Raw genomic sequence first — 22,665 nt, 5'->3', positions numbered from 1 at the left:
GTTCCTGTCTCAGTTTCTTATCTTTGTTTCAAACTGAAAAATCCTAGAAATTTGCTGATTTGAATCAGATCCCTCTATTCTTATTGCAATCACTGTGGCCAGGAGAGAGCTTGGTCTAAGATAAATAACCTCAATCACTTTCCTCATATACTGAAACCCAACCTTAGGTACAGAGAATGAACAGACATTTTCCCATAGACTGCTAGTCCATAAGACATAGTGTTCTTACAAAATAGTATATTATATGTCCTGTTTAATCTACATTATAAATGAGGCTACCTTGTGTATGAATAATAGACTAATAAACTTTAATCTTAGTCATTACACAAAGAATTTGGAAGGAGACATTCTAACTTGGGATGATAATGGGGATGGAGTTATACACAGGTGGAGAGGAGATAAAGTAATTTTACAATTTGAACATATTTTTGTAATGAGTCCTTTAGAGATAAAAGGGTAGAAAAAAAGGAGGTAAGAAGGCTGAGAGTAAAAAATAGAATCATTCAAACAAACAAACAAACAAACAAACAAACAAACAAACAAAAAGATTTCTTTTTTTTTCCTGAGATGGAGAGAACATGAAGTTGGATGGGTAGGGAGGTGGGGAAAATCTAGACAGAGCTGCAATGAAAAGAATGTCAAATATATTGTATGAGAACGAGCCAATAAAAAAAAAAACAATAGAATCATTCTAACAATCATAACTGATGGAATACTTAAGCCATTAGATTGGTATTTAGTAAGACCCTGTCTATGTCCCTCTCCATCTCTCATTTTAAATTAGAAAATTATGAGCCATTTCCAATTAAATGGAAATGACTTTTTTTTCTTATTTTTGAGAATACAGAGGAAACATCAGACTTTTAGAAGCCAGCATTCATCAGGGGCTGCAAATGCACTACATAAACTCTTTTCCCACTTAGCTAGAATACACAATGTTTTCCTTACCTAAGTTTTTCTACAGCCAGGAAAAAGAGCTGTGTAAATCATTCAACTTTCTAAAATTGAGTTGACTTTCTAAACACTTAGAATATTGAGCAAGACAGAAACAGTTAAGGTTTAATTACTATGAAAACAACAAAAAATCTTAACATGACAAAATATTTAAGCAGAAAAAGTATAAAACTATATATATATCTATATTACAACATACACATTGAAATTTAATTACATATACATATACATAATATCAAAATACCTTTTCTACTTAAAAAACATTCAGGTTTTCATTTACTAAAAACAAAATAGTACAAGTTTTGCCACCCCAATATATACATCAAAATAAATACTTTCAATTGTGGAAAATAGAAATGGTTAACAGTTTCAAATTTCTTAACATTATAATGACAAATAGTTTACCCTGAATTTTCAATATTTTTTTGTTAAAAAATAAATTTACTTAATCTTAAACTCAAATCAATGTGCTTTAATGCTTTAAAAAAAAATACTTAGTAAAGGACAGGTTATACCAGCTAAGAAATGAAGTTTACAGTCATATAGGTATAAATGTAATCATTTTAAAAACATAAATTCAATATTATGAAAATATATAAAACCCCTAGGTATACTCCATAAAAAATATAAATGTACATTTGCATTCTATTGATTATCAAAGACACTGATATAGTTTCTATAAAATGTTAAAAGCAAAGGCATTGTTTTCTTCTTTTTCTTGCAACGGTCTCACTGAACAGGGAACCTGGTTTAGCAGGTTAGCAGTGTTTTTTTTTAATGTAATATATAAATAAGAAATACTTCTATCTCAACCAGTAACATCAACATTTGTTAGAAAAAAAAAAGAGTATACATAGAAATGGAGGCATTATCCTGTATTCAAGTTTCCAAGTTTGATTTCCATTAAAATATTTTCTGTAACTTATAAAACTACATAAGCAAAAGTAAAAAGATGAGGTAAACATCTTATACTTTTAAGATATTCCCATTGCCTAGTATCTGAAATGATGTTCTATAAGTTCTTCCATAATGATGACGACGTATGTATCTGAATCACATTTCATAGTCTTCTGAGTAGGCAATGTTCATTTCTGTTATTATAAAACAATCAGGACTTTCACCAACAATATTGCCCTACTGTGGGTTTACATGAGGCACCATGCCACAGTAAGAGCAGCTACAACACCATTCAAAATTGCCATACTATAGCCCATGTGGAAAGAATGTCCAGTCAGTTTCCTAGAGAAAAAGGAGAAACAAAGAAAAAAGAGAACATGTAATTCGGTATGAGAAAACTAGTAAGATCTTACTAAAACTGCTTAAGACATCACAATGAGTTTTCCTAAGGTTTTACACATTAATGTTTAAGTTAAAAAATACTAGACACTTGCAAGATTAAAATGGCATCATACATTTTAAATTCTTTTTCAAAAGTCCTCTTGGAGACTGAAGTGGTTAAGAGCACTTTCTGCTCTTCAAGTGAATTGTCCAGCACCCATAGTAGGTGGTTCATTATTGCCTGTAACACCAGCTCCAGGGGATCCTATACCCTAGCATCCTTGGGCACCTGAACAAAAGGCACAAATGTCACACACACACACACACACACACACACACACACACACACACACACACACACACAATATAAACAAAATTTAAAAACAAACCAACAAGCAAAATTGTTCTGGTTAACAAATATATATATAATTTCATTAGTACAAAGTGCTGAACTTGAACCCCATTTTTTTTTAATGGCTTTCCATTCTGTGTAGCAATAATATAATCTGTTATATTACCAACAAGTCTTGCATTAAATAGCACTCTGTCTCCCAGCTCTTGTTCTTTCTTAGATATAATTTAAAAGGACATGTTTGTCCAAGTATTTATCCTGCACATGTAATTCTTTTTCAGTTATAGAAAGAAGCTATTCCTTTGAGCCTATGTGAGTGGGCTAGACTGCTGCAGGCCGCAGGAATATATCATAAGAACTCAGCTGGTTACGGCAAAGTCACTACCTGGAGGAATCAGGGAATTCCTCCAGTAGAAGCCAAATCCCAAGGAGTTTTTGGTGTTACTTGGCTTGTTATTTATCAGCTCTCTTCTGTTATGAAAATCATGTGTGCCTTCATAGTTTTCCAAATTGACTTTTCCCTAAGAAGGGCTAACAGTGTGGACTGATCACTCTCTGGACATACACATTCCAGGTATTTGGAGAACTGCCTTAGGAAAGGCTTTCTCTGGAATCAGATATCTCCCTTGGCTACTTTCAAGGACTAGCAGTAATAACAGTCCACATGAAAGTCTCCTGATTTCAGATAAATTCCACAAGGAGACACCACCTAGGTCAGGTGGATGTTAAGTAATAGCTTTACACAATTCAGCTCGGGCCCTCCTTTCTTACAGCCTTACTAACTTTATAGACCGCTAACTCCTTACCTAACCACTTCTAGGAATATTTAGATAACCTTCTGCACTGACAGCTATGCTCAGCCAGAACCCCAGTTCAAGCCTCCCTGTAATTATCATCATTGGCAGCATCTGGCCAGGTCCATTCCCAGTTGGAGGAAAGTACCTTATCAGAGATACCTCTGTACTCTCTAAGAACAGACTTAAGCATCCAGGCTACCTGTTTGAGAAGGCCTGGAGGATGTGCCAATTAAGCTTTACTTCCTCCTTTCCCAAATCTTACCTCTGGTTCCAGTTCTCCCTTTAACTATCACCAGAGGCATCTAGCTGTACACAGGTTGCCTAGCGACTGAGCACACTTTCCCCCACTCTGCAGAAAAAACGGCAGATAGCTTGGACAGATAGGAGCCACAGGAAAAAAAGAGTTTTATTTTCTCCCACTGACCTAGCAACTTATAGACTCTTAACATTTTCTACCAATCACGTTTAAGACTATAGTTGAGCACATAAGATTCCCTCTTCTTAGGTATTACCCGAATTTAGCCTTTAGTTTATTCATTTCCCCACTGGTCACTTCCCTTTGGGGTTGCAAATGATAATTAACGGTTATTGCCTCTCAATGTGCTTCTCATCACCCCTCCGTTTGACCCTGGAAGCTTGGCTTTATAAACCAGGACTTCCAGGGCACGGAGAGTCAGAGAAGAGAAAAGAGTACGGGAGAACTAGACGGGTAAGAACTTGAGAGGAACCAACTGAGATGGGGAAGAACTAGATTGAAGGGCTAGAAGAGAGTACTAGAGGAATGAGATGGAAGATGAGGAAGAGCCAGATGGGGAAGTACTAGCTGGGTAAGAACAAGCTGAAAAGGACCTAGATGAGGCAGAATTAAGATGAGAGAATTAAGATAGAACTTAGAGGGATCAATAGATAAGTATAGAGAGAAATCAGGCAAGAAAGGAGCTAGACATGAGAACAGAACTTAAGCTGTGTATAAAAGATGTTATGCCAGAGGAATTAAAGCAAGTGGACGATAGAGCTCGGTGTGCTGAGATTCTATTTCCTGAAAATAGTCCTCACCGTTAGTAGTTCTCTCTCCTGAGCCCCTGGGATGTATAATATTAAGGCTGGTCCCTCTAATATTATACAAGACTAGACTTTAACACAAATTTCAGCTTTCAACCTAATAGGATTATTTATTTAATTGCAGTGGTTTCCAACAAGTTTCTAAATAACAGCAAAGAAATATCTCTTACTTAAAATTACTGTGAGTTTCAACTACTTCACAAAATTTATGTGCCTGTAATTTTTCTTGATACTTCTTTAAGAGTTTTGCTTATATTTTTCTAATTATTCCATTAACTATATTGCAGTGACAAATTTTTTGCTTATTCTAGTAGGTTGACATATTCTAAAAAGTGGGGCTGGCAGAATAGCTCAGCAAGTAAAAGCACTTGCTACATAAGCCTAATACCTGAGTTTAATACTTGGAACCTATGGCTGGCAGAAGACTCAAAAAGTTGTATTCTGACTTCCACACATGTGCTGTGGCATCTGTACATACATGCATGCACACATACGTAATACTAGAGTCCACAAGTTGGCCAGATGGGTAAGAGTGCTTGCCACCAAGTTTGAGCACAGAACCCAAGCTGTCCTCTACCTCCAAACACACAACTACATATACACACAAAAATAAACACATAAACATAAAAAGAAAAAACATGGCTCAAAATGTGCCAGAAGACCAAGATGTGGCTGACTGTGGGGCCACTCAGTTGTGGTTCCCTGGTAGAGAGCTATTCTACAAGGAGAGGCTGAAAGGGGCTGCCAGGAGAACTGAGGGGATCCTGGGTCATCATCAAGATATGGAGTACCAAAGGAATGGAGATGGGGTTGGGAAGAATGGAGGTAGGATGCAGTAGGACTAATGTTAAGTCTGGAGGGATTAGAAAAGAGGACAGGAAGAAGGATACTTAAAGAGTGAGAATATCAATCTCAAGTCAGCCTCTTTGCTTACTGCTTTTGCTTAGTTAATCTGAAATGAATCTCTGTGCTACAGAGATGAACACTGGACTCAATTCTCTTAGATTCTTCATTTCTATACTATATTTAATGTATTTCTTTTCCCTCACACATATTCTCACAGATCAAGAGAAACTTTTATGGTAGAATCCTTGCAATTTAAAATGGTACCTTCAGTGTGAAACAACTTTAAGCAAATAGTTCTCTATTTTATCAGAATGGGTTAAGGCTCACATTAAGAGTCAATCAATAATTTATTTCCTGTCTCAATGGTTCAGTAGGGTAGAGGATGAACTAGTTAGTACTAACGCACTTTTTCAGACTATCTGAACTAACTTTTATTTCTCACCCTATTTAAGCTATATGAATTTTGGCTGGAGTAACTACCAGGTAGTACAAATTCCTACTTCAAAAACTTAAAATTTAAGAGAAAACACTTACAATAACATTTCACCTACAATAAATCTTTCATATTCTCACATCACCCTTTCATGTTTTACAGATCTTCAGTCCAAAATATCTGGGAGGAGGGAATGTGTCTCTATTGAATATGTAGACATTTTTCTCTTGTCATCATTCCTTAAACAATATAGCATTTGTATTTTTTAACCATGTATTCTAAGTAACCTAAAGATGATCTAAAGTATCTAAGAAAACACGCTGACTTTGTACAGCCCCTAGAATTAGTAGACTCAGGAAGAAAATAAGTTTCAACCATTATCAATGGTCTTTTGATTGGAACTGCTGAAAAGCAATATTTTAAGGTAAAATGCCAAGTTTCTCATATGAGTTATTGGCTAAATGAGCCATCCTTTATTTACCATGTTAGGGAACCCAAAAACAGAGACATGTTGGTGGGCAGAGATAGACAATGAAATCAATCTGAGACAGGCTAAACTATATCTGTATGACACAGAATTAAAAATCCTCAACAATCAACAGGAAAGGCCAATGAAATCAAGAAGGTCCTTAGAATAGAGTCAACAAATAATCTATTAAAATGAAAAAGAGGCAGCAGTGATATCACAGAAGTTAAAAAGAAAAAGCATTTCAAAGAGGAAATGGAAAACAGCTTCACACAACAAATTAGAAAACAAGGATTAGTCTTCATATTTAAGAAGTCCACAGTAAAGCCGGGCGTTGGTGGCGCACACCTTTAATCCCAGCACTCGGGAGGCAGAACCAGGCGGATCTCTGTGAGTTTGAGGCCAGCCTGGGCTACCAAGTGAGTCCCAGGAAAGGCGCAAAGCTACACAGAGAAACCCTGTCTCGAAAAACCAAAAAAAAAAAAAAAAAAAAAAAGAGTCCACAGTGACTTCAAGGTGGAGAAATTTAGTGCCTTCAATTACAGTCCTTTGGAGACAGAGCACTCTCTCCAGTACTCTAAGACATTTATACGTGAAGAGGAGGGCAAGGCATAGACATGTATTTTGACAGGGAAGACAATTATCTTAAAAGTATTGCCAGGCGGTGGTGGCCAGCCTGGGCTACCAAGTGAGCTCCAGAAAAGGCGCAAAGCTACAACACAGAGAAACCCTGTCTCGAAAAACCAAAAAAAAAAAAAAAAAAAAAAAAAAAAAAAGGAATGCTTATAAGAAGTGTGGACAAAAGCAAAAGAAGGCACTGAAAAGGGAACAAAGGAGAGGGGGTACTGGGAACTGAAGCACAAGTGAAAGGAAGTACGAATAGGTAGGACCTGATCTCTGGAAGTACAAGTTAACAACATGGATATAAGGTGCATTTTTAAGGGTTACAGGAGGAAGGCATTTTCTCTCCAAAGCTGGAGATCTAATGCAGGCCCTCTGCATGAGGAGTAAGCAAGCACTTTTCCAACTGAGATACATATGTCATGACAAGGAGAAAGTAGAAACAGAACAGAAGTTCCCTTATGCTAAATGACCTTTTAGTGAAACTGGAAGTGAAGCCTATTGAAGAGTTCAGTGTGGTTGACTTTAAACAGGCACAAAAAGTGATCAAGAGCAACAGATACAGATGGATGATCACACTCAAATCCTAGTTCAGAATATGCAGCTGTACATTCTGGCTATTTGGAACTTATTTCAGACAATACAACTATTTACCCTCTTTATGCAGAATGCTATAAACTTCAGCCAATTTAGAATGTGAGATCTACTTGCTCCACCTTGACCTTCCTTTTGCCCTACCTAAAGCTTTGTAATTTTACAGGGCAGGTACTTCATGTACCTTTTTTAATGTTCATAAAGACCTGCTAAAATGGTGATTTTTCTTGGCATTCATAATAATTGTGGCAAATTTTGATGTATTAGCTTTGGCTTTCTGATTCTTAAATTTCAATTATTTTTCTGGCCACTAATTTATATACCCTACTCTATCTATAAGCTAGCCTGAAAAAAATACCAGATTGTCACAGAATGAATTTTTTTTTTTTTTTTTTTTTTTTGGTTTTTTTTCGAGACAGGGTTTCTCTGTGTAGCTTTGCGCCTTTCCTGGAGCTCACTTGGTAGCCCAGGTTGGCCTCGAACTCACAGAGATCCGCCTGGCTCTGCCTCCCGAGTGCTGGGATTAAAGGCGTGCGCCACCACCGCCCGGCCATACACAGAATGAATTTTTATAGTATTACAATCTAAAAGGAGAAAAATGGGTAAAAATGAATGTGTAAAAGCTATAAACCTACTCTAAGTTTTCCTGCTTCTTTTAGTCCATAGCCCTTAGCTGACCCCCTAGCACTTTATCATTATTCATTAAAGCATAAACATTCAGAAAATGTTAGTAGTTATATCAGTAAGGTGTGAATTATTGCTTATTTTCTTTGGGGGGGGGGTTGAGACAGGGTTTCTCGCTCCTGACTCTCCTTGAACTCACTCTGTAGATGAGGCTGGCTTCAAACTCTGAGCTTGGCCTGAATTATTGCTTCTTAATATGTAATTTAAATAAATCTGCCTTACCCGTAAGACTATATAATTTGCCAGACACAATGGCACTATAACAAATGAGCACCCCCATTCATCCTCTGGCTAATGTAATTATTTTGGGGAGGGAGGTGTCTAAAACTTAGAAAAATTTTGAAAACAGAAAAATCCTCAAAAGCAAATTAAGACCCATTTGTCCTATCACCCTATTCTCTAAATAAAGGTTTATTATAACCTTTCTTTAGTCTTACTCATCCTTTATAAACTGTCTACAGCAGCTTGGGTGCTATAATGATAGATGAGGAATTGTGACTACTGCCATGTGAACCACATGCTTATCATTTGGTTCTTTACAGAAAAAGTTGACCAATGCTAAATATCTAAGCCTCTCTATTCAATCAGATCTGTAGAGCTGCAATCCTAAGTATTACCTGGACCTTTCTTTTCCTTTCTTTTCTTTCACTGTGTAGCTCTCAATGTCCTGGAACTCACTATGTAGACCACGATAGCCTCTAACTCAGAGATCCACCTGCCTCTACCTCCTGAGTGCTGGGATTAAAGATGTGCCCCACCACACCAGCTTGGACACTTCTTAAAAATTCAGAATCACAACCAATATTAAATCTTATCCTAAGGACACTGACTCAGAACCTGAAAGGTTAGCTACATCTTCAGGTGAAATTACTTTAAGAGTCAGTAATGAGGTTCACTATTTGGCAATAAATTATCAGAGATTTTTAAATAGATAATTTCTTCAAAAAGATATGCCTATTGTTTTCTATGTGCAAACTTTAAAATTATTGTAATTTAAACAACAAAATTGAACAAATATTTACAAAACTTGTCTGTTTTAATGAATAATCCTAAAGAATGGATGTTATACACTTAAATTTTTTTTTTATAAAATGGTTAACTCAAATAAGAAATCAGGTAGGATAAAAAAACTTTCCCCAATGTTTTACACACACACACACACACACACACACACACACACACACACACACACACACACTGTGCTCAAGCAGCAGTCACATTAGTGTGCTACATATGCATAAATGAATATGTATACGTGTGTTTCAAATAGAATTAAACTATCTTTAGAATAAAGTACTAAAAAGCTTAAACTGTTTACCATAATTTTACATATAGTTATATTTGAATAGGATACAATTTTTGAATGTTTAAGTACATAAACAGAAATAATACATATACTACATAAATATACACTCACAAGGTTTTACTACTTTTAAGAAAGATACAAAAATATTGCCAAACTGATTTTTTGATATTTATCACAGTAATAAGATTGTGAGCTAGAATTAAAAAAAAAAATAGGAATAATTTTTTAATTTATTTAAAAAAAACAATTTGCTTAAATGCTAACCCCCCAATTTAGAAAGCTATCAGGAAGGGAAGGGGCACAAGGAGTGAAGAAGAGGGGAAGAAGGAGAGAAAAGAGGAGCTAAGCTGGGCTTAGGCACCATTCATGCTTTGCCTACGACATTATGTTGCTTTAAAAAAAGATTTTTATTATAAATATGCATGTGTTTGTATGCCTTGCAGGGGGAGGGGTATGTGCCCATATGTGGGGGTACCTACAGAGTTCAGAAAAGGGAATTGGATCGCAGAGAGCTGGAGTTAATAGGCAGTTGTGAGCTACCAGATCTGAGTGTTGGGAATGGACCACTGATCCTCTGAAAGAACAGCAAGCATTTTACTTGCTGAGCAATCTCCTTAGACCTTCTCTTCTATTTAACCTTATCTTTTCCTTTAGTCAACTTATATTAGTTGTTGATTGACTTGATCAAGAATTCTTCTGGGGTAAACCGAATAGGCTGGATTTAACAGCACCTCTAATTTCAAAACACTTTTTAATATAATAAATAGACTGCTTCTCATAATTTATGAATATTATTGTGGTGGTTTAAATGAAATGGCCCCCAGTGACTCATAGGGAATGGCATTATTGGTGGTGCGGTCTTGTTGGAGTAGGCATGGCTTTGCTAGAGGAAGTTTGTCACTGGCTTTGAGGTTTCAGCTCAAGCCAGGTCCAGTGTCACACTCTCTTCCTGTTGCCTGCCTATCCGGCTCTAGAACTCTCAGCTACCTCTCCAGCACCATATCTGTCTGTATGCCGCATTGCTTCCCACCATGATAGTAATTGACTAAACCTCTGAATTGTAAGCCAGCCCCAATTAAATGTTTTCCTTTATAAGAGTTACAGTGGTCATGGTGTCTCTTCATAGCAATAGAAACCCTAAGACAATTGCTGAACACACAAAAGGGGGTTCAAAGGCCCTCTCTCGGTATTCTTAGTGCTGCCTGTACTTTTCTAAACAACTCACAAATAACACATTAACTGCACACCAAGTATAACAGCAAACAATCAGCTAGATCATGTTATAAAAACAAGGAAGCGAAGAATGAATGCTAACATAATTTCTTCAAGAATTTTGTTTCATCTATACATCGTTCACTCAGGAGTCATGGAATATATTTTATAAAACATGCATGTATTTTAACCCTACTCTTTTATTTAAAAAAAAAAAAGCATTATGCTACCACTAATAGAGTCGTTAGTATATTCATTGCAACTGACAGCTCCAAACAGTCCCTAGTTAATGAATCTTCATGACACTCAGATATCAAAGCCAAGTCCATGATCTATTTCTTTTGTCAGTAGCTTTTCTCTCCTACTGCAATTAGCCATCTGACATCTGTTTCATTAGTTCATGATAATAATGAATTTGATTCAACAAGGAGGCAGCTTTCCAAAATCTGTATGAAAGAAGATAGAGTTAATTCATTGTGATCAATGTTACATCTAGTGTGTTTGGGAAAGAAACTTCTAATTTAAACATTAAATCAACTTTTCTTATCTACAAGGTTTATATTATTGCCCAAAATAACATTTTCTTATAATGCTGTATTACTCTACTCATTCTGTATTTTCTTAACTACAATGTAAAGAGCAATGAGAAGCTACAGAATAATCCTAGTAACACATTTAAAATAAACAAGGCTTCAAGGCAATATAGAGGAGTTTATAACAAAGTATTGTCAGCTCTAAAATCCAGAATTCTCCAAGAAATTTATATTTAATATTCTATTTTTTTCTGTTGTTCTTTATAACATTGTTATTCAATAAATAACGACCCATAAAGGCCATGAAAATTCAACTCTCGGTATCTACTTACATATTGAATGCTTCCCAAAAGAAGAAAAGTATGTAAAAGCTTATGATTATGACAGAATTATCAAAATAAGTGATTAAAAAAAACAAACACCAACAATCTTGTTCTTTTCAAACTCCCAATTGTTCACATTGTAGCACGAATCTTTAAAAGGTCTTATTAATAAAAAACTCGAAGCCAGGTGTTGGGGTGAACACTAAATGACCAGAGAAACAGAACAAGACACATCCAACCTCACTTTGCCATTCCTCAGCTGATCTTGTTTCCTCAAACTGGAAGCCTCTGAAGCCTCATCTGAGTGGATCTCGGCTGAACTGTTACTAAAGGCTGAAAGCTTAAAAAGGCTCTAGTTCCTGATTCTCACCCCTTATATACCTTTCTGCTTCCTGCCATCACTTCCTGGGATTAAAGGGATGTGTCACCAAGCCTGGCTTTGAACTCAGAGATCCAGACAGATCTCTGCCACCTGAATGCTACAATTAAAGGCATGTGCTACAACTGCCTAAACCTATGTTTAATATAATGGCTGTTCTGTTCTGACCCCCAGATAAGTTTATTGGGGTGCACAATATATCAACTACAGCACATTAAATAACATCCAAAGCAGTGCCTTTAAAAATGAGGCATATATAATGTTTAGTAAAATTTAAAATGCACTTTCTGAAATTAAGGTATGTATCAAATATCTGTGGTTGAGAGTGCAATAGTGTGGGAGCCCGTTCTCGGGTTCCTTGTGGCTTGACCCAGCAGGTCCGAATAGAGGATGATCAGGACCACGGGCCTGAGTGCAGGTGTCTGAGATGGTCTGCACTTGGTTGTGCTGGGGGAGGAGGTCTTTTGCTCCACTCCTTGGTGTCTCTATAAAAACCCTGGGGCAGAGACAGTCGGGGCCTGTTGGAATAGGTTCCAGGCCCTCTCGAGGCTATCCTTTATTTTCTATCTGTTTATCTCCTCGATATTCTCCGCAATAAATCCTTCTATCTAATATTTCCTGCTGCTCGCACTCAAGAAAGCTCTGGGAAGCTGTGGGGGTGGTGGGTAAATGCCCCACAGAATGACTCCATGAACAGGAACTAAAGAAAAAAGTAAAAAAAGGTACTAAAGAAAAAAAGGGGGGACTAAAAAAAGGGGAGACTAAAGACAAATGAACAGGGACTAAAGACAAAGTAATAGGGACTAAAGATAAAGGAAAATAGTTTTATTACAGAGTTTTTGGTGAAAGTGCTGAGTCAGCACTGCCAGTGGAAAGGCATGCCGGTATATGGAAAAAAGATATATTTTATATATATTATTGAGAGGCTGGGGTTTTATCCTCGAGAGAAAAGGAAAGCAGACTGGAAGGTTGTCCGATGCTGCAGTGAAATTCTCTTCTGTCAAAATTTTCTATCTTCTATCCCTTTCTCAATTTCTATCTGTGAAAAATAAGTATAAGATATAGGGTAGTAATATAGTGTAGGAAAAACTTAGAAGTGTAAGATTGTAGGAAAAAATAAGTAAGGCAACTAGACAGAAAAACTTTTCAATTTTCTAACTTTGGGGGCTATGAACACAAACTTGGGGAAAAATCTTTTCGGATAGTAAAAAAGCTCCTCTGAGCTTATGGGGAAGAAAAAGTTTCCTATGGAAGCTTTTGACCTGGGGACAGCTGAAATGCTAAGTCCAAGCGGCAGGAGAAAGTGATTTCTCCCTGAGGCAAAAATGGGGGTGTAAAAAGCCAAAAAGTTTAAAGTTGAAGTTTTGGGAAAAGTTGGTCTTTCTTTCTCCTGGGGGGGAAAAACCTTTCTCTTAAACTATAAAGCTTTTCTTGGAAAATTTGGGGGAAAAAAATCTCTCTAAAAAGCCTTAATCTTTCTCAAAAGCTCTCTTAAACTTAAAAACTAAAGCCTTTCAGAACTCTCTCTCTCAGGACAAATTAGAATCACCTGAAGATATGGGGACCACCTGTGATTAGCTCTAAGGGACAACAAACCTCTTAAGACGGCAAAACCTCTCCAAGTTCTCTTTCAAACTTTAAAAATCATCCCTGCAATGCAGGAGGCAAGGACAAGTTCCTAAAAAAACCTCTTTTAAGCTCCGTCTCTTCAAGCTAGTAAAAAACAGGGTAGGAAACTTTACCTGAAAAAAGCAAAAAAGCCAAGCTTTTCAGTTACAGCCGAGCTGAGGCATCAAGGGTCTGGCCAGCGTCTCTGAGTTGGAGTGCATTTCGGGGATACTGGTTCCTGCGGTTGCAAACTTCCTGGGGCACAGAGCTGAGGCAGGAAGGTGCGGGACTCAGGGGAAGATTGCTAATCAACAGAGCAAGCTAAAGCCAGTGGGAACGGCACAGTTGTCCACTTTCCTACAAGTCCCGGGTTGATAGGTCCACAGCTGCAAAAAGAAATCTGAGAAAAGCTTTCCTATCAGAGAAAGGACCTTTCTGGGAAAACGTAAAGCTGAACTGGGTCTGAAGCAGTTGTGCTGCTGAGTCAGAACGCTGTCTGGGGAAAGAGCCCAGCCAGGGCAGAACAGAACTATCCAGGAGTAAAGCTTTCTTTTCTGTCTGAGAAAGCATCTCTTTGAGAAAAGCTTTGTTTCAACTGACTCCCTGAGATGAGGGAGTGTAGCCCTGAGGGGTGATTGCCTCTGGCATAAGCTCTGTCCTTGAGCACCCAGACAAGCAAATGCAACCCACTGGGGGATTGGGCCAGGTAAAGGCCTGATGAGGCAAAGCACCTGTTCTAATGGGAGTTTAGAAATGGCAAAAACCTCCCTTGTTAGATTTTCAGTCTGTACGCAAACCACACAGACCCGGAAAACAAACGGACAAAAAGCCCTACCTTCAGTAGCAGGGAAAGCCGCCACTGTAGTGTCGGAAACTGTTTCTGGGGTAGAGGGGATAAACTGAGACCAAACTGGGAACTGTCTGGGAGAAAGACTCTGAAGAAACAGAAGGGACATAATCCTCCCCAGAAAATGTGACCTGACAAAGATGCTAGAGTTTGAGGCAGATTCAGGGGGAGAAAAAAAGCCCCTACCTCCAAAGGCAGCTAGCAGAGGTACAGAGCCGCAAACAGCTGAAACTCTGCATCTGGGGGGGAAGGAACAAGCAAAATGAGATAGATCAGTGGGAGAAAATCTCTCTGAAGGAGCTATGGGAAAGCTGTTATACATGATCTTGTTTTTCACTGACTGGCTAAAACAAACACAAGCCCCGAGGAAAGTTGCGATCAGAAATGCCAGCCTCAATGCTCGATAAAGAGGCAGGTGTGGTTCTGATCCAGGCCAGTGTCAAATGAAGGAGAGACACCTGTTGAAGCCAGCTGAGGAGACCAGAAACCTCCCAATGTCCCATAGCTGAAAATGTAAAATGCTTGTTCAAATCTCCCATTGTAAAAGCAAAAAACTTTGTTCAAACCTCCCGGGCAAGAATTTGTAAGCAAGTCTAGTAAAAGAGAACCAGTTGGCTCTCAGACCCGAAAAGAACTATGGGAAATTAATGATATAAGGAAAATGATATAAGGGACTGATATGATTATGGACTGATATAAGGGAAATGCATTCTGGTAAAGGTAGTTTTTCTGCTAAAGATGGCAACATTGCCCTGAAGCACTTTTGTCAGCTTGAAAATACATTCAAGGTAAACTTAAAATACAGCTTTTAAAAGAGTAAGGAGGAAAATCGTCTAAGTGTCAGTTCCACTGAAAAAATTGAAAAGATACAGAACTAGGTGCTTCACGGTGTGGGGTTCTGTTGGTAAAATGCCTTATTTACCCTAATAGCTGTGCAAAGTTTGTACAGTAGCTGGATGACAGAAAGCTACCTATAAGAGCAAACAAGTCACCTTAAAATCCTTAAAACAAGGGAAAGCAGTTTATACACTGAACATTTTCTTAGATATGAAGAAACTTATGTTGAAATTAACGTTCTTTGCCTTTTGAACAAACTGCCTGCAATGAGTAATTCCTTTGCAAATCTAATAAGGAGACAAGGAAACAGGCATTCAAAAAAGAAATGACTGCTTTATAGATGGGAACAAACCAGGAAATCTAGCTGTCTTACAAAAGAGTTGCTTCACCTGAAAGTTCCTTACAAGAAATAAATGCTAAATATTGCAGCTGCTAATAACATCAGGAGTTAAAGCTAATGAAGTGAAAATACTAACTCCTGAAAATGCTTTTTCTCAAAGTAAGCTAATGAAGGATACGTTTCATGAAAGAACATCTATGTTCTTGACTCCTTTGAATAGTAACAGTTTTAGTGAAAATATTGGAACTAAAAACAATCAAGTCAAATTCAACAAATTCAAGACGCTATTGACAAAAGAAAGCCGCCATGCTTTGTGGGCCATATCAGAGCTCACTCCAATCTTCCTGGTCCTTTAGCTGAGGGTAATGCAATGGCTGAGCATTATCCTAAGTGGAAATGGCTCAACAGTCACATGCTCTTCATCAAAATAGCAAAAGTTTAAGATGGAAAGATGCCTGCTTGGGATTATGGAAGGGTCCCGATCCTGTTTTAATATGGGGTCAAGGACATGTTTGAGTTTTTTTCACAAGAGGAGAATGAAGCTCGATGGTTACCGGAGCGTTTGGTAAGGAGCGAGGAACTAAGAAAAGTCAGCTCCAATGACGTTCCTATAAAGGAACCAGAATGAAAGTGGCTCGATTAGTATTTCTGAGGTTTTGTCAATGGTTAATGCAAACAGTTCAGAGCCGTGCCACTTTTGGCTTTACTAACTCCTTTAGAAAAATACTTTGCCGGGCGGTGGTGGCGCACGCCTTTAATCCCAGCACTTGGGAGGCAGAGGCAGACGGATCTCTATGGGTTCGAGGCCAGCCTGGGCTACCAAGTGAGTTCCAGGAAAGGCGCAAAGCTACACAGAGAAACCCTGTCTCGAAAAGCCAAAAAAAAAAAAAAAAAAAAAGTGAAAGAAAAATACTTTATATCACCTAATAGCTGTGCAGTATTTGGCGAAGGGCTTTACAGCGGCTAAATACTATAATTTCACCCTCAGCATGAAGTGAAGTTTTTTGGTAGAGCAAACCAAAAGTACTGCTGTAATAGAAACGTTTGTCTGAATTGAAACACTTAGGAGGGAACTACTATGAATTTGGGTGAAGGGACAGCCTCTAGTTAAAGACTGTCTACCGCTGACAGTGCATCTTTGCCGGTCCAGAAAGGCTGAGAGAACTCGGCAACTTTGGGGTGTGGCTTCCTCCGGAGAATGTTACAATCCCCTAGCAACAAGTATCACAACTCTATGACAACACGCACTAAATCCCAGTGTTGTATAGCAAAGCTGACTATAAACTAAACTTTAGAAATGATGTACGTACTTCCTGTCTAGTTAAGAGAATCTATCTAATAGAGATAGTGATAATAAAGAGTAAGAAATAGAAAAATGTGAATTTGTAGAAAATATTCTCTTGTTAGATCTCTGTGTTAAGAAATCTTTAGGTGTTTACTAAGTTAGATATATGCTAATGGTAGCCCTATATAAGTTTGTAAAATAGATCTATAGAGTTCCTTTAAGAATATAAGCTTGCAAGAAATATCTAAGGTAGTCTTAAGACATGTAGTAATAACCTTGTAAGATGCTAGTTGTAAATATAAGTTTAAATAAGAATAAGATGGATTGAATAAGAAATATATTTGCTAAAGTAGTCCTATAGTTTCCTTAAGGAGTATAAATAAGTAGATGTTAATACGTTATATGTGTTTGTAAAATGTAAATGTTGAATGTGAGTCTAAATGCTCTGCATGGCAAAAAATGTTATATGTGAGTTTAAAAAGTGCAAATGTTAAGTATGAATCTATTCTTAATGTATATGGTGAAAACCCCTGAGACACAGGAGATAGTGTCCTAGTAGACTGCAAAGTAGGCAGTCTGAATGGTTTCAAAAGCTCCAGAAGCCACTAAGAAGCTAAGAATGGCAGACGCCAGAACCAGCACAACAAGGCATCCGCAGCTGAGATCCGTGGAAAATCGACACAACACAGAAAAACCTAAGCTAACATCAAAAACGGTGCGGTTTAGAATACTACTGTACCTAAAAAGGTCTCTGGCTTGAGAATAAAAGTTCAGAGACGCTGGGCTGGAGAGATGGCTCAGCCGTTAAAGGCTAGGCTCACAACCAAAAAGTTCAGAGACGCTTGTTTGAACAAAAATTGTTAACAGCAAACATTTTTGGTTGTAAAACATTTCTTCATATTTGGAAGTGAAAGCCTGATACCAGAATTTTTCTTGTTTGAACTTTTTGAACTTAAAATGAGATAAAATTACAAAAAGATTTTGGTTATGGATTTCTCATATTTGGAAGGCTAGTACCAGAATTTATCATTTGAATTTTAAGACTTAAGAAATGAAATAAACAATAGAGATTTCACTGCAATGAGACAATTTTGAGTAATGACCTAGGAACGGTTTTCTGGAATTGGGTTAAAAATGGAACTGTTTAAATGAAGAAATGTATTTCTACTTAGAATCAAGATGCAGTTTTGTGTATGCATATATGCTTTATTAACTGGTGATTTATGAACTGTTTTATGGAACTGTTTATGTAAAAATGGAATTATGTACAGAACTGGTTTTGTGTTACAAATGGAATTGTTTAAACGGAAAAGTTTGGGTTTTCTAACTAGGCTTGAGATTTTGCTTAAAAAATTATAAAGAAAAGGGAGAGTTAATATTCCTTAGTCTAATTTCAAAAATTGTTTGAGTGGATTAATGTCATGTTTTGTTAGTAAGAAATGAAAATGGGGTATACTAAGAGACTACTTTTAAAGTGTAAAGAATTTTATTATGAAACTGCTTTTGGATGTTTCGCTAAAAGTTTTCAAAGTGTTAATGGTTAGGTTGAGAATACTGCATTTCAATATGGGTTTATAGGAACTGTGTAAGTTTGGGTTCCTCTAACTAGGTTTGAGATTTTGTTTAAAAAATTATAAAGAAAAGGAGGAGTTATGAGATTGAATTATGTTCACAGAAACCTATTGATATTAATGCACCCTGGTTTTGTGGAGTTAAGGAAATGTTTAAGTTTGATGTGTATACATCGAAGTTTTTCCTATGTTCTGTTAACAAGAAAATTCAAATAAGTTAAAGTTGTAAGACAGAGAAAATTGTTAACTATATATAGCACCATATATGCTAATTCAAATGGTTCTGTTAAGAGTTTGCTTTGAGTTGTGAGAATTGTGACTATGTATAGCAATATTTATGTTAACCTGTTAATGGTAATGATGAAGCTAAGGGATTCTTTAAGTTTGTAGTCGCCTTAAGTTTTTGGTTTAGAAAGGGCTTGAGGCAGCTAAGACAGCTGTATGCACCCTGGACCTAATTCAAAAGAGAAATGCCATCTATATCCTCCTCTACTCCCATACTGGGAGGTGTAACAGCTATGGAGATTGCTGTGTAAGCCATTAATAGTTATTTTTTTATATATTAAGAAGGGGGGACCTGTGGGAGCCCGTTCTCGGGTTCCTCGTGGCTTCAACCAGCAGGTCCACATGGAGGATGATTAGGACCACGGGCCTGAGTGCAGGTGTCTGAGATGGTCTGCACTTGGCTGTGCTGGGGAGGAGGTCTTTTGTTCCACTCCTTGGTGTCTCTATAAAAACCCTGGGGCAGAGACAGTCGGGGCCTGTTGGAATAGGTTCCAGGCCCTCTCGAGGCTATCCTTTATTTTCTATCTGTTTATCTCCTCGATATTCTCCGCAATAAATCCTTCTATCTAATATTTCCTGCTGCTCGCACTCAAGAAAACTCTGGGAAGCTGTGGGGGTGGTGGGTAAACGCCCCACAAATAGAAAGGTGAGTAACTCACTGGATGGTGGTGGTGCATGGCTTTAATCCTAGCACTCAGAGGGAGGCCGAACTCTGAGTTCGAGGCTAGCCTGGTCTACAGAGCAAGTTCCAGGCTAGGCTCCAAACCTACATAAAGAAACCTTGTCTCGAAAAAACTTAAAAAAGGTAAGTAACTCAATTATTTAGACTAAAAAAAGACAACATTGTCAGGAAGACAGCAGATATTCATTGGGTTTTACCTCAAAACTGAAATTCTATTTCCTATCTAATTCTGTAGACTGTATTTTAAACAGGCTTTTATGGAAAGATTATACCATTGTTTAACCATATCAGTTTTAGAAATTGTTAATCTGATAATTTTAACATTCGTCTTGACTATTAATCTAATATTAAATAAGCAATAAAACAATCAATGTAACTGGAAAGCAACAAATTTCAAACTTTTAAAAACATAGGAATGGCCGGGCGGTGGTGGCGCACGCCTTTAATCCCAGCACTTGGGAGGCAGAGCCAGGTGGATCTCTGTGAGTTTGAGGCCAGCCTGGGCTACCAAGTGAGTTCCAGGAAAGGCGCAAAGCTACACAGAGAAACCCTGTCTCGAAAAACAAAAACAAAACAAAACAAAAAAACAACATAGGAATGAATTTATGCTGATTTCTGTAAAAGAAACATGTATTCCAATATGCATCATTCTGGGAAAAAATATATTCATATTCAAGATGCATCTGAGGCACAAATACTGTGATTTAAAAAAGTGAGTCAAGTTATAAGAATGCAGTATGTTATCTTAGTTTATGGTAACTCCAAATGGCTTCAAAATTTGAGGGATAACATAAGCACAAACTTTAAAAAGTGATCTACAAACATTTAAAGAAAGTCTTTTTCTTTTTCAGTAAATTTATTTTACATCCCAGCCACAGTTTCCCCCGCCTCCTCTTTCCTCCCAGTCTCCCCAACCACCCACCCTCTGTTCAAACTGCAGTAAGACTTAAGCACCTCCCCATGTATTAAGCTGGACAAAGTGACCCAGTATGAGAGGAGTAGGGTACCAAAAGCCAATAAAAGAGTCAGAGACAGCCCTGTTACTAATGTAATTGTTTTTCTTTCAACAAATATTCATATTGTAAACAAAGATATTCAAGGTTATTAAACTGCATAAGGAGGAGATAATTTGTTTTTAAAGACAGGATCTCTAGTTTCAGGCTCCCCTAGAACTCACTATGTAACCCCCAGGCTAACTTTGATCTCATGGCAGGCCTCCTGCCTTACCCTTGCAAATGGTAGGTAATTCTTAAACAAGTTAGCCTCAAGTAGGCTCACTGTTAGTTGTGAGACTCAAGTTGAGCTACTCTCATAGAAGGTGGCTTAAGATTTACTTATCAGAGCTGAAGTAGTCTCCATATCTGCAATGCTATTGACTACAGCATGTCATTTCTTCAGTGTTACTTAAAAGCAGGAAGTCTATTTAAAAACGTTTCTTTTTTTTTTTTTTTTTTTTTTTTGGTTTTTTGAGACAGGGTTTCTCTGTGTAGCCTTGCGCCTTTCCTGGAGCTCACTTGGTAGCCCAGGCTGGCCTCGAACTCACAGAGATCCGCCTGGCTCTGCCTCCCGAGTGCTGGGATTAAAGGCGTGCGCCACCACCGCCCGGCTAAAAAACGTTTCTTAACATTAAGTTATTTAATCTAAGCTTTAGATTCAAATACACAATACACCAGAAATCTTAAATTTTTTAAATCATGTTTATTTAGTTGGGGAGAGGTAAACCATGGTATGAAAGTGAAGGTAGAGGACAACCTGAGGGCTGATTCTCTCCTCTTTGGGGATCACACTCAGGTCACCAGGCTTGGCAGCAAGCACTTGTATCTGCTGAGCCATTTTGCTAGTTAATCTTTGATCAGCTTAAGATTGGAATTTTGAAATCTCGAGCAGCACTTATTTCCATAATAGAGTTCTCCTAGTCTTGTAATTATAAGCACAAACTTTTTTCTCTCCTTGGAAATAAATCTTGATGTATCTTCATAAAATAATAATTTATCTTTGTGACATAAAATATTTCTTTACAGCTGGGAATATAGCTCAAGTGGTAGAATGCTTGCTAAGCAAGTGAAGGCCCTAGGCTCAATGGCTAGCACTGGAAGAATAAAAAAGGTTTCTTAGTATAACTTGTAACTCCCTTCACAATGTTTGAGCTAATTAACTATGGAAGTCCACCAGACCTCTGGTAGGTTATACAAATTCACTTTAAATGTAAAATACTAAATGTAAAATGTAACACCAATAAAACAGAAATGACTTACTTTGGAACGCCTAGGTTATTTTGGTTTTATAACCAAAGGTTATAGGAATATATGGACTTCTGACCCAATGGACATTTTTTTCAAGTTAACAAGATTTTTTTTTTCGATTTCCAACTAAATTTATTACTAGTCTACAAAGTAATATTTGTATTATAGGTTAAGATTTTTTTGGTAATTACAAGGTTTTATCTTTAGCATGTGAAATAATTGCAAGCCTATAGACAGACCATTTACCACTAGATGGTGCCTGTATAGAGGTAATGTAAAATGTGTGCCGTTTAAATTAGAAAGTGTCACTGACTTAGGGAGAACAGTGAAGCTGAGGATAGATGTTAAAAAAAAGTTGCTACTCTATACAGCCACATTGCAGAGGCAAAACCGCCATACTATAAAAGCTCAGTTAGGTGTCAACAAAGTCACAATTAGTAAAAGTTCTCCTATTGGTTTATTTCATAATGTAGAAGTCTGAGTTTATGAGGCAAAATAAAAGTAGTCAGATGCATTAAGTTACATGCAAATAATTGGAGTGTACAAGCTGTTTCAACTCCTGGGACTCAGTTTCTTCATGTTATAAAATGGAAAAACAACATTAATGGTAATACCTATGGGGGGCTTAGAAATTTGGCTCCTCTATGATCTTTATTTGGAATCTCGAAGACATCTCTTGTATTAAATTACTAGTTTAAAAGTTGTACTTTTAGGAAAAATTCAACTTCAAGGTAGATATCCTACCTAACTTCCTCTCCAATCACAAAAGACTTAAATGTCTGGTTCTGCCACTGGCCTTCCTAAAATGAACCTCAAAATAACTTAAAGGTCTCTTTGTATACAGTAATTTGGTGTGGAGGTACCTTATGTAGATATCACAACATAAAGTAATGTAATGACGATACATATGCTTGATTGCCTGCTGGGAACCCACTCATAAGACCCAATGAATGAGGAAAGTGAGTTGGAGATACTAATGAAACACTGTGGGGAAAAATAATGAATTATAGAAGACTGTTATAGTCAATTATAACCTAATGACAACTAAGGAATAATGTAGATAACTCCACAAAATCCAAACTTCTGCTTTGTTCTTTAACACTGCAAATTCCAAGTGGCTAAGACAT

The 22,665-nt window shown here is 37.3% G+C and overlaps 1 protein-coding gene across 1 annotated transcript in view; it reads right to left on the bottom strand.

The window, feature by feature from the left end:
* Window positions 1-280: 280 nt before the first annotated feature.
* Window positions 281-22,665, bottom strand: part of Arl6ip6 (ARF like GTPase 6 interacting protein 6) — a 36,327-nt gene continuing 13,942 nt past the window's right edge. Inside the window, exon 4 of the mRNA XM_006974230.4 lies at window positions 281-2,193. Coding sequence (XP_006974292.1) covers window positions 2,100-2,193 — 94 coding nt within the window. The 3' untranslated portion in view covers window positions 281-2,099. The remainder of the gene's footprint in view (window positions 2,194-22,665) is intronic.

Source organism: Peromyscus maniculatus, chromosome 4, assembly GCF_049852395.1.
Source record: "Peromyscus maniculatus bairdii isolate BWxNUB_F1_BW_parent chromosome 4, HU_Pman_BW_mat_3.1, whole genome shotgun sequence".
Classification (NCBI taxonomy): Eukaryota; Metazoa; Chordata; class Mammalia; order Rodentia; family Cricetidae; genus Peromyscus; species Peromyscus maniculatus.
The sequence above is the reverse complement of the archived record's forward strand: the minus strand, read 5'-3'. Positions and strand labels throughout refer to the sequence as shown.